At 34.1% G+C, this 12,507-nt stretch overlaps 1 protein-coding gene across 1 annotated transcript; it reads left to right on the forward strand.

The window, feature by feature from the left end:
- Positions 1-2,515: 2,515 nt before the first annotated feature.
- Positions 2,516-11,745, forward strand: LOC111996469 (glyoxylate/succinic semialdehyde reductase 1). Its single transcript, XM_024028456.2, has 8 exons — positions 2,516-2,696; positions 2,805-2,915; positions 3,012-3,113; positions 3,254-3,355; positions 4,480-4,595; positions 7,338-7,416; positions 7,486-7,656; positions 11,432-11,745. Exons 1-8 carry the CDS (start codon positions 2,526-2,528, stop codon positions 11,519-11,521), a joined length of 942 nt encoding a protein of 313 aa, XP_023884224.1. The 5' UTR covers positions 2,516-2,525; the 3' UTR covers positions 11,522-11,745.
- The last annotated feature ends 762 nt before the right edge of the window (positions 11,746-12,507 follow it).

Genomic DNA, 12,507 nt, shown 5'->3' on the forward strand with positions numbered 1-12,507 from the left:
AAAAAAAAAAATTTTAAGGATAGAATTAAAGTCCCACATAAATTAATGATTTTTTTTTTTTTTTTGAAACCAGTGAATTAAGGAGTTTGAATAGCACACATAATGGTATGTAGCATAAGTGATATATATTGAGTGTAATATTTATTTTTGTTGTTATCCAATTTTTTTGCAATTTGGTTTCTTAAAACTCTATATTAACGTAGACTCCAAGAAGTTTAGGTGTTTGATTTTTACTTGGTTTCCTTTAGGTGGAGTGTATATATATTCACAGTTATTAGGTGCTTTTTTTTTTTTTTTATTCTCCAACCTATTGTATGGTTTTTTGATTTAGTCTTCCATTCTTCTATCTACAGCACCTACAAAGGTATGTATTTGTATACTATGATTTTTTATTATTATAATCAAATTGAATAGGTTTTTTTTTTTTTTTTTTTTTTAAATTATTATAACATGTTTTACTTCCCAATTCTCATCATATCTTAAAAGTTATTTTCAATAATCAATGCAAACTTACTGCCAACGTTTTAACTTTTAGTTTTTATTAAAAAAAATATTGAAGTTTGTGTGTATATAAACCCTCTTTTTTCTTTTGTAGGGTGAAACTCACCCAAGTTTTGGTGTCTCATCCCCATCTTTCAAAGACAAAAATTAAATTATCATGTGAGTTTCTCCACTTTCATTTTTTTTTTAAAGTTTAGTAATTTGGATTGTTCTTGACTATTGAATTATGGTTACCACCTAAATATGCTTTCAATTATTATTTTTGGATTGATTATAATTATTGAATTCAAGGTTTTTCCATTTATATATGCAATGGTGAGTACTTAAGCTTTAAAGCTTAATATATATATTGTGGGGGTAAAAGCCCAGACTACTTATTGGGCTGTGGGCCCTGTCTTGAGGAGTACTTACGTCGAAGAGTAATAGGGTCGGGGCAGAATTCATCTGAACGCAGCCAACCCAGAAGTAAAGGAAGAGTAACGTCCGAAGAGATCACCTTTTGTCCGAAGAGTTTACACTCCTCGGACATAAATAGTCTTGACCCAGCCAACGAATAGAAGGTCGAATGGATCTCAGGCATCCCAACGACAAAGATAAACTCTGGGCATATCTGGGATGATTTGAACGAGAAATATCTTAAGGAAAAGTGTCATCACGATTAAATGCATGCAACTGCTTTTCTGGCCGCATTAATGTGGAGAAGACCCTGAAAGTGTAACCTCAGCTACTACACTCACGGAGGGGTAAAAAGAGTACCTGATGGGACAAGCACTTAAGTGGAAGTGATAGAAGAACAAGTGGACGATGAAGATGATAGAGAAGGGTGCTATATAAGCAAGAGAGGTCTCTGATAATAGGTGAGAGAGAAAGTGGGGGGGAAGAATTAGACAATTTTACTTAGTTCCAAGAATTGTAACCACCTTACATTCAATAACATACCTCTTCGGACAGACATTTGTCAAAGAAGATGAGCATGATCTTGTGTCATTGAATCCTTAAACATTATAATTAACCTCTGTTCGGTTCGCACTCAGCCCAGCTCTTTCGCCCACTTTCTAAAATTCATTGTCTTGGGTTCATTGGGCTCGTAACCCATCCCTCTTGGGCCTGGCTGCCAAATCAGACCTACAATTGGAGCTGTCTGTGGGGAGAGTTTTGTGCAGGGGCGAAAACAACAATGGAGGATGACTGAACGAGGCCAACAACAAGCAGAGTCGAGGGCATCCCAGCATGCGGACCCTTTCCTTAATTTGGAGCAGAGACAGGATCGTGAGGGCAGTGCACACACCGTGCATACTGGGCAAAGCCCAGTCACGCGATGGGAAGTTACACATTCCATGCACAGAAAAGAATCGGGATTTTTAGCATGCACTGGAGGTTGAAAAGTTAAAAAGAGAGCTGCGTCAGTGCAACCACGGAAACGAGTTCCTTCATATTACGATGAGGAGTCCGACGACCAACAGGATCCCCCTGTATCAATTCTATAGCCATATTTCTTTTGTGCTGCTAAGGTCAGGTTTATAATATAGATGTAGAACTTTGCAATTTTTTTTTTTTCATTTACTCTAAGTTTATGTATAAAACTGTGCATTGCATGGAAAAAATTAGAACAAAGGTTTTAATTCTCGAATAGTTCTATCTTTAAAAAGTGGCCAATTTATGTTACTTTGTCTTAAGATTTTAATCATTAATATTATTGTTAACAATACTGCAAATCACTTATATTGTAGATTCATTAGATATAAAATTCATATACAAATAGTTTGATATATGTAACTACAAATGATATTATAGCACAATTGGCATGTTAGAAGATAATTTTGTATTGAGGTGCTATCATTTTATATTTGATGTACTAATGCAATTTATTCCTTATGTTTAATAATAACTTATTTGTTATAATAATTATATATATTCTATAAAGTTTAGCATAAAACCGTCCAATGCGCAGCCTTTAACTAGTATATATATAAAGAGACACTATACGGAGTATATACTTTCTGCTAGAGTGGGAATATATATATATGGACACCATTAAAACTTACAATAAAAGAAAAAAAGAAGAAGAAGAAGAAGAAGAAGAGACGGCAATGGAAGTAGGGTTCTTGGGTCTGGGTATAATGGGGAAGGCCATGGCCACCAATCTCTTGCGAAAAGGCTTTAAGCTCACTGTTTGGAACAGAACCCTCTCTAAGGTAAAACTACTACCACTACTACTACTACTACTACTCTTCATTCAATCTACTCTCTTTATTAAATTATTAATTACTCAGATTGCAATTTATGAATTTTGTTTTATGCAGTGTGATGAGCTGGTGGAGATTGGTGCTACTGTTGGAGCAACCCCAGCAGCTGTAGTCAAGAAGTGCAAGTACACCATTGCAATGTTATCTGATCCATCAGCTGCTCTTTCGGTTGGTTTTATTTTATGCTTCTTTCTTTTCTGCTGCCTACAGTTAAGGCCATTAACATAATATCACTGGTGCCTTTTTTTTCCTTTTCTTTTGAAGGTGGTTTTTGACACAGATGGGGTTCTTGAGCAAGTTGTCAGTGGAAAAGGTTACATTGACATGTCTACTGTTGACGTTGATACTTCTTCAAAGATCAGTGAGGTGAGAGCTCCATTTTCCTTTTTATCATTCTTCCATGGCTTTATTCAGCTTAACAAATTGTGTTTTCACATCTGATCCATAAATAAATAATTACTTTATTATCTTTTTTAGATTCCTAAATGCCCAATAATATTTTACAGGCAATTACATCAAGAGGTGGTCACTTCCTTGAAGCTCCTGTTTCAGGTAGCAAAAAGCCGGCCGAAGATGGTCAGTTGGTAATCCTTGCTGCTGGGGAGAAGGTAAAAATTCATATACAAGTCTATGGTGCTTGCTAACGATCTGGTAAACTGGAAAATAATATCTATCTATCTATCTTGTTTTTAAAGGTGTAATGTCTACATACTGGAGTCATCTTCTAATACTTTGTACTCTAGGAGAAGTATATGCAAGAGGATAGACAATCCACTGAAATCGAAATGAAACTTAAATGTTTCAAATAATGAAACTAGCTTCCTCATGTTACCTGTACACACTACTTTGAAAGCTTATGAAGAAAACATTCAATTATAATTTATAAGAAATGCCAAAGAAATTATACCAGAATATTTCTTCCAAATATTTATGATCCATTAAAATCATTAGGAAGAAATTTATAAGTTTCCTTAATGGTTTTCATGTCTAAAAATAATGCATTTTTTGACAAAAACATTTGGCTTAAAGTTACTTAGTCCTGTGACTGCAATTGAATTTTTATTTTTATTTTTTTTTTATTTTCAATTTTTCCACATGAATGTTCTTATGTGCGGGTATAAAAGGCAGGATGAGCATATTATGACTTTAGGTTAGTGTTGCTCCATTTAGGTTTATTCAGAACTATCACCTTTACCCTGGTTTTACAATACTCTGCTCGTAGCAACCGGTCCAATTTCTATTAAGAACTGCACTCTCAAAGCCAGTGATGTAGGACAAAGAACTTCCTAACCAAATTTGATGTGCAGGATTTTCTCAGTTTCGAACATTAGAATTTTGGGGCTGATTTAGTAAAATCTAATACAATCTAATATAGACATGCAAAAGGTTAGGTTTTAGCTTGCATTTTGGGGGAGTTGGTAAATTAGTGTGTGGCTGATATAATCTAAACAGAGGGCTGGAGCACAGAAATCAGATAGTAAATAGAGAATAAAGAGAGGAAAGGGTCACTTAAGGCGAAAGAAAAATAGTTAAATCTAGCATTACACTAGGCTTTTTGGGCATTACAATTGAGAGCGATGCATCACATCCCACCAATAAACAACAAAAAGGCTGAAATACTTTTCTTTATTCATTGTCAAAATGATGAGAGACCACGTTTCCTTTACTGCTGTACACATGAATTTTTTCTATTTTACTGTTAATTTCATCATATCACTGTTTGTAAATGCAGGCATTGTATGAGGAAGCAATCCCATTTTTTGATGTCTTGGGAAAGAAATCTTTCTTCCTAGGGCAGGTTGGAAATGGAGCAAAGATGAAACTTGTTGTCAACATGATAATGGGCAGGTAGTGGTTGTTTTTTTGCTCATCTGACCTAGAATAGAATAAGGAAAATGGATGCACAGACAATAGTCCAAATACTAAGTGTAGGTTTTGAGTCCAAATACTGAGTGTAGGTTGTGAATCAGGAGGGTGTTAGACAAAGATGTTCAAGAATTAGAATATGACACCCAGTCACAGTTCAATTTGTTTGGTGATAAGTAGTTTTGCTCACTTAGATTTATTGTATGTATTTTTTATTTGGTTTTTGGAAAAAAAATTTTAATTTTTTAAACATGACTTGGCTGCAAAGCATACCAGCTTATAATATCCTATACGTAATTAACTTCAGATGTTAGGGCCTAAAGAAAAAGAAAGGGGGAAGTAAACTTTTTGAAATGTAAAAGAGTACCCTTGAAACGAATCAGATTGTAGACACTGTTACCTTATTTTTACTATAGCAAGAACTTCTTGCGTTGCTTAAACTTACACATGTATTTAGACTTATTGTATGGTATAAGGACTCTGAAATGTTGTGTCCTAAGGAGAGTTTAACCCTTGTAAAGAAAAACAAAAACTAGAGAGGAATCCATCCATCTACTGTGAGTCGACATGCTATAGTTAAGCACTTCCTCCTTAATGTTGAAGTCTAGATTGGACAGAAACAAAGTTAGTACTGTTAGGTTTAATTGGGGGAAAGGCTAGACAATGAGATTGAAGCTTTAATGGTCTAAGGCTGCTGGGAAACAGAATTTCAGGGTTTGAGGTTCAAGTTGGACCAGAAACAATGACTCTTGAAGGATTCTGGGAAGCACAGACACCGCAAAATTGCTAGTACTGGTGTCAGACATGTATCTGACATGGACACAAATGTGTCAAGTACGCACTCAGGAAGAAAAAATCTTTTTTTAATTCAATTGTTCTATTTTGATGTTGAATGTTGTTTATTTGAACTCTGTTGTGTGTACTTTAAACAATATTTTTTGTCTTTACATACTTTTTAAATCCAAAATAAACATAACTTATTCCAAATATAAAATATATATACCTAAAAATAAATGTTAATTAATTAATTGACGTATCCTTGACGTATCGTATCCTGGTTTTTCAAGAAATTTCATGTCACTGTACTATGTATCATGTCCGTATCCGTGCTACATAGGAAGGGTTGTAGGAAACAGAAATTGTGTTGCAGGATTTTCTGGCCGCAAGAACTGTAGGGCTTTTGGGATGCTATAGTTAAAGTTTCAAGAATGAAAAGGTTAGGAAAATTAGAGGAAATCCAAGATTTCTGAAGTACAAAGAAACAGGTACTGGTTGGAGTTGAAACAAGCAAGAAAACCCAAATTCTGGGTGGCTGCTATGGTGGGCTATAAAGGTACCTGAGAATAATAGTTGGGGTTCAAGTGTTTAGGCTGATAAAAGTGAGGCTCAAATACTAATCAAAGGAAAGAAAAAAAGGCGAAAGCTTTTGGATTGTGGAAGAAAGGTTTTTGTGATGTAAATCTAAATAGATGTCACCACATTATGATTTTGCCTCAAAATTTATGTCCGCATACAGAATGGGAGTCCTAATTGGAAGGTATGGAACAGACTAGGTTTTAAATCTACTAAAATGTAACTACCCAATAACAAACCTTGACTGAAATATGAAATGGGCCACAAGTACAGCTCATGTCCGTTGTCCAACAATTTCTGAAATTACAGATATACCCATGACACTTAAGAAAGCATAAACAATAGGTGGCCCTAATAACCATGGTGGATAGAAAATATTTATTATTATAATTATTTATTAATTAAATTTACGTAAGCCTTTCATATAAAAAGAAAGGGTCTCATATATACCAGACTTCTGGGACAAAGGCTACATGGATATTCCCAAGTCTTGTTAAACTTTCAAATAAAGAAAATAACACAAATTATATAATACTAGTTCTGAAAACAACTTTTAGTATCCTTCTACGATAGAGATGTTGAACTCTTGTTCATGCCTCAACTTCCCTTTTAACGTGCACAGGTAAACAATCAAGTGATCATTCTGTATTTCTAACTTAAATATTAGAGTATGGATTGCAACTAATATAATTTTTGTAGTCACTTTTATGTGTAAATTATCAACATCTCTTTGTTCTCTATAGTATATCTTCTCCTAATGCAAGCAAGTCTTTATTTAATAGCATCTGGTGAATGATTTCTTTGCTTGTCAGTGTGGGTTTCAAAATAAATGTAATTATATCCATCAATTAATATAATATTTTAGAAATAAATGTATTTTTTTATTCTTATAAATAATTTGGTAATTTATCAATCAAGAGTGGATTGGGAAATAAATGTATTTTGTATTATCATAATTAGTTTATTCTTATTAATAGTCTCAAGGAAAATTTTGAAAGACTGCTTATTATGAATTATTAGACTTGTTATTTATAAAATATGAATTATTAGAAATGTTGAGTACAACATGGAACCAAGCTAGTCTCTTGAAAATTTACTAATTATAAGAATTGTTAAATAATAGAATATTAATCATGAGAGGATTGAAGGTACTAAACCAGCTACTCCTTGATGCCAAGAAACCTAAAAAGTAAGACGCAACACTAACTAGGGTAGCTTCTAGGGGGATCTCAATTAGGCCCTACGTGGAAGTTAAACCTAATGTGAAGATTCCACTTTGCATTTGAGCTTGCTTCTCCTTGAGTTTCTTGTGGTATGTGTGGGCCTTTATATGGTAGTTGACTACTTTTTATGATGTTTTCTCCTTTTCAGTATGATGAATGCATTTTCAGAGGGACTTGTACTGGCCGACAGAAGTGGACTGGACTCTAAGACTCTTCTTGATGTATTGGTATGACACGAAATTTTTTTGTTGACATATGGTATTGGAGTTGATTCTTCACAAGTTATTTTCTGGCAGGATCTGGGTGCAATTGCTAACCCAATGTTCAAGTTGAAAGGACCCACTATGATCCAGAACAATTACTCCCCTGCTTTTCCGTTGAAACATCAGCAAAAGGATATGAGGTTGGCTCTTGCACAAGGTGATGCAATTGCAGTATCAATGCCAGTTGCAGCTGCAGCCAATGAGGTTATACTCTTCTATTGTCTTTCTTTCCTTTATGCAAACATATGCAGAAGCAGTTTTGTTAATGTAAGATATCAGTTGGTATGATGCTCTAAGTTGTGTCATACATCATTTATTTGTGCAGAGTGGATGTCCTCTCCATTTTTATTTAAATTTTTGTTTTTTCCACTTTATGCGATGTGGACAGTTTTTTTTGTCCATTATTTTACATAAAACTTTTAATCCCGACTAACAGAAGTGTAAAATTTAAAATTGTGTAGCTAATTCTACTTTAGGTGAAACCCTATTTCCAAAGTTCCAAGAAGTTTAAATTACTATTTCAGTTAAAATCCTATTACTAAAAGTTTGAAAAAAAAAATTAAAAAGAGGTTTAATTATCTACCATAATTTTTAGTTTTGACAAAAAACTAGGTCCTACATGATATGCTTCCCTCATATAGCTTCACTATTTTATTGTTCATTTTAAATGACATTTGTGAAAATATTTCTTTATTTTACATGTGAATTTTACTTAGCACGTGCATCATACGTTCATTCACCCAGTTTTAATTACAAGATGAAATAAAGTTTGTAATAGAGTATAAATACTTTATGAACACTCACAACCAATTTAATTACACTGTGAATGAAAATCCTGGCAATTAATTTTGGTTCAGAATTAATATTCTAATTGTTTCTTCTAACTCACAATTTTCTTTTATGATTCTTTACCTTCTGCATTTGTATAGATTTTCTTCTTTATAACTCTCTGAGTTTTGCACCCAAAAATAAATAAAAAATGTCCGAGCTGGGTAATACATTGTGTAGTTCCAAACTTTAGTCTAAGTTATCCATAAAAAGGAACTCTAGTCTGGTAAGTCTGCTGCAGGTTAGTGGCAGGATCTAAAGTGGTGGTCTGAGGAAATATTGAAAATGGTGGTGGATTGGGTTTTGATCTGAATGAACAAAATGACGCTATGCAAAACAATGATAATCAAAATATAGAGATCTGGGTTTGTTTGGTGTGACTCAGAGCACTTCAGGATACATGATTCTTCTGGTTGCAGTTCTATTGGATATGCAGAGATTAGTGTTAGTTCTGGCATATAATTAAGATATATATATATATTATATTTTATAAGTAATAATTTTTTTATTGAAATCAAAACAGACCCAAGTGCACAGGGAATGTACTATGGGTGCAATACAATCTAGATCCCAAATTACAATGGTCAATCAAATTTGGAAGAGAAGAACATGAATATGTTTGTAAAGCTAACTCCACTCAAGCAAAGAGGAAAGAAAGAAAAAGACAGAATCTCAAGTATAGTCAAAATTTTTATAGCATTCCATTCTCGCAAAATACACCACATTATGCAATGCGGCACAAATCTTGAAATAGCCATTTTGTGATGCTGGCTGAAGTTGCCCTGCCATGAAGCTAACAACTAAATGACCCTTTGTGGCATAACCCAATGGATTCCAAACAAGCAAACGCCATTGTCCATAGCTCATATGCTATAGGGCAATGAAGAAGATGATCCACCAATTCCCACTCCGTTTTCACATACGGCACCAGTCTATCACAATAATTCTCCGCTTTCAAAGATTATCAAATCTCACCCAAAGCAGCAAACTATGAAAATAACACCAACCTAGGAGGGACCTTTCTACGCCATCAAGAAATTTAATTAAGAAATATTAAAATTTTTATCTTCTAAAAACTAAATTTCCTTCAAACACCAAAATAAAAATTATGGAGTTTATTTCTTTTGAATTGTTCGTAATAGTAGGCAGTTAGAAATCAAGAGATAAAAAGATGAAAACATTTAGGGAATATAATGTAGAAGGGATGGGAGAATTAGAAGCGAATAGACGGAGGTGATGTGTTTTGTATGTTCTTGGTAGATGATGTCCCTGGTTCTCGTGAATTAGTTCCATTTCCATCTTTACCACATTTACCCTATTACACAGAAGCTACTAATAAGGTGTGCTGCTAGGTAATTGTGGTCCCTGGTTTTCTGTTTATTCAGGGTTCAGTGGGTTATGCCTTCTCACATCCTTGAGGTCTTAGCTTTCTGGAAGGGGAGTTTTGTTAGACGAGGTGTGGCACTGTTTGGTGTGCAGCGCCCTTTTCCCTGATGTGGATTTATTTGGAGGGAGCATAATTGTAGTTCATTTGAGAGGCCTTCAATAGAGTTGGAATTGTTCCTTCTGCGTTCTTCGTATGAGTGGATTGCTGTGTTCTCCACTAATTCAATTTTATAATTTGCTTACTTTCATTGATAATTTTTTTTTTTTTTTTGAGTTTTCCTGGACTGTTTTGTTCTCTTTATATATCTCTATATCTCTAGTGTACTGGGGCAAATTTTTCTTAATACAATCTTATTATTCATAAAAAAAATATTTACTACCTATTGTCGTTAATGATAGATTGCGAATGAGCTCAAGCTCAAAGGACACTTCCTCCTTGCATAAGAATGGGTTCAAGGCTCACCAAGTGAAACTTACTAATGAAAAATAAAATGTGGATAATGATAGATTGGACACATTTAAAGGACAATACAAAAAACCAATGCTATGGTCTCTCCAAGGATTGATATCAAGCAAAGAGATTGAAGCCTAAGCGTGGCTTTGCTTGTCCTCCTTGCATAAGAATGGGTTCAAGGCTCAACAAGTGAAACTTACCAATGAAAAATAAAATGTGGATAATGATAGATTGGACACATTTAAAGGACAATACAAAAAACCAATGCTATGGTATCTCCAAGGATTGATATCAAGCAAAGAGATTGAAGCATAAGAGTGGCTTTGCTTGTTAAAATTCCTACATTCAGCCAGATGAAAAGTAATATACTATCAGGATTTATCCAAAAAAGAAGAAGAAATTAATATTTATTAGGATTCTCATCCCCTTATACTATTGATGACCATGGTTCTTGCTACTAATTGATATGTCTCTTGATCTTAGATTTCTCTCCCTTTTTCCTTACCGTTTCATATTGCTTCCATTTATTTAAGAATTGGTCGGTATCTATATTTATGTTGTGAAATTGATTTTGGTTGTTAACAGATCATAACTAAGACAACCTTCATTTGATATGTGTGTGTGTATGGATGTGTGTTTGTTGATGATTAGTGAATGAGGTTTGTTTTATCAGGTTGGATAAGTTGATTCTCAGGTTTTCAGGTATGTAGGCAGGGTGTGAGGGGTTTGATCATAGGAGTAAGAAGTCCTTACTTTGAGGTGTCTGACCTTTCTCTCCGAGTCCTTTTTCTGATATATTGATGAGTGACAATTAGGTTTATTTATTCGGTTAAGATGCTTGGGTTTCAGGTTTCTTAGTATCAATAGGGTGAGTTTTGATTCATCTCTTAAATTTGACATGAATTTAGGATAGAGTTTTGGAATCAACATCTAAAACAGGTTTTGGTTTGGGATGGCGTTTCCTCCCAAACCAACTCATTTCTTTTCTAGGTTACATGGTCTTATTCTCTTTGCTTATTTTAGTTAGAGAAAAAATGATTTAAATATTGGAGTTGGCCTGATAATTTTGTGGAAGTCACAATACTTGATGTATCAGTTGTGGAATGCAGAACTTGTTAAGATCTCTCCTGTTTATATCAATATTGATGATTCTTGTATTATGAACAGAAAAGCTCTGCCATTTTGCGATTATGTAAAAAGTATGACATATTTAAGTACTTCAGATGTTTGATATGGTGATCCAGGTTTTAGCTATAACTGGAACCTAATTGATTATTAGAACTAAAAACTTGATGTTTATATCTTCTGTAGGCTTTCAAGAAGGCCAGAAGCATGGGGTTGGGGGACCTTGATTTTTCAGCTGTTTATGAGACTGTGAAGCATCTTCAACATTCATCATAATATAAACAGATGCTTATCAACTTGAACTCAAATTGCATTGGTAACTATAGCCTGTGTGGTCAAAGTTTTAATATGAGGAAATAAATTTCTAGTGACCACTTCTTTATGCATGTCTGAAGTTTGTTTCCTACAATTTGATGTTGCATGGTGTGTTTGTACAATTAATTATCAGCACGAGAACTGTTTTTGAAGTGAAAGCAAAGAACACCATATTTGGATCGAAATGTTGTAATAGCTTTTTTGTCCATCTGACTCTAAAAGAAATCATCTTTGTTTTGACTGATAACAGGTGCGGTGAGACCTACCCTAACTAATGCGATATGAGTCATCTAGAGATTCTAGTAATAGCCAGCATGACTATCCATGGGAACTTGTTGGTGCTTGAGTTTTTTGTCTTGTTTTGTTTTAAATTTTTAGGAGGGTTTAAACCTTCAACATGGGATTGAAATGTTAGGGCGGGAGAAGGTACCATTCGGGTAAGACTATAAATAAAAACAAGTTTTTGAGTAACTTGGGCTTGAATTGTAAAAAAAAGCTTATTTATGTTTGTTTGTTTAGCAAACAAGTTAAGCTTAAGCCCAAGTTTAGGCTGGACTATCAAATGACAACGCTGGGAACATTGCTCAATCATTGTACAAGTTCAACTATCACTAGCTCATTATTTTCCTCACAATCATGGTTGTCAAAATCGCGATCTGGATCTTATAATCGCATGATTTTATGATCTTATATCATCAAAAAGTTTAGAATCAAAGTAGGATAGTGAAAATGGTAGGATTGTATGAGATTTTACCGATCTTACCAAAATGCGTGTTTTTTGGTTTGGGGCCTTTTATTTATTTATTTATTTGGGGATTGGTTGGGGCTAAGAACTAAACCCATGAGCCCAACTGGTTTTTAGCAGTCCAATAACGAATTGAAGTTCCAAATTTACCCCTATGTCAACATAAAATCTCAAAAAAACCTATAGTACTTAAGTTTTAAGT

This window comes from Quercus suber, unplaced genomic scaffold, assembly GCF_002906115.3.
Source record: "Quercus suber isolate HL8 unplaced genomic scaffold, Cork oak 2.0 scaffold_494, whole genome shotgun sequence".
NCBI classification, from domain to species: Eukaryota; Viridiplantae; Streptophyta; class Magnoliopsida; order Fagales; family Fagaceae; genus Quercus; species Quercus suber.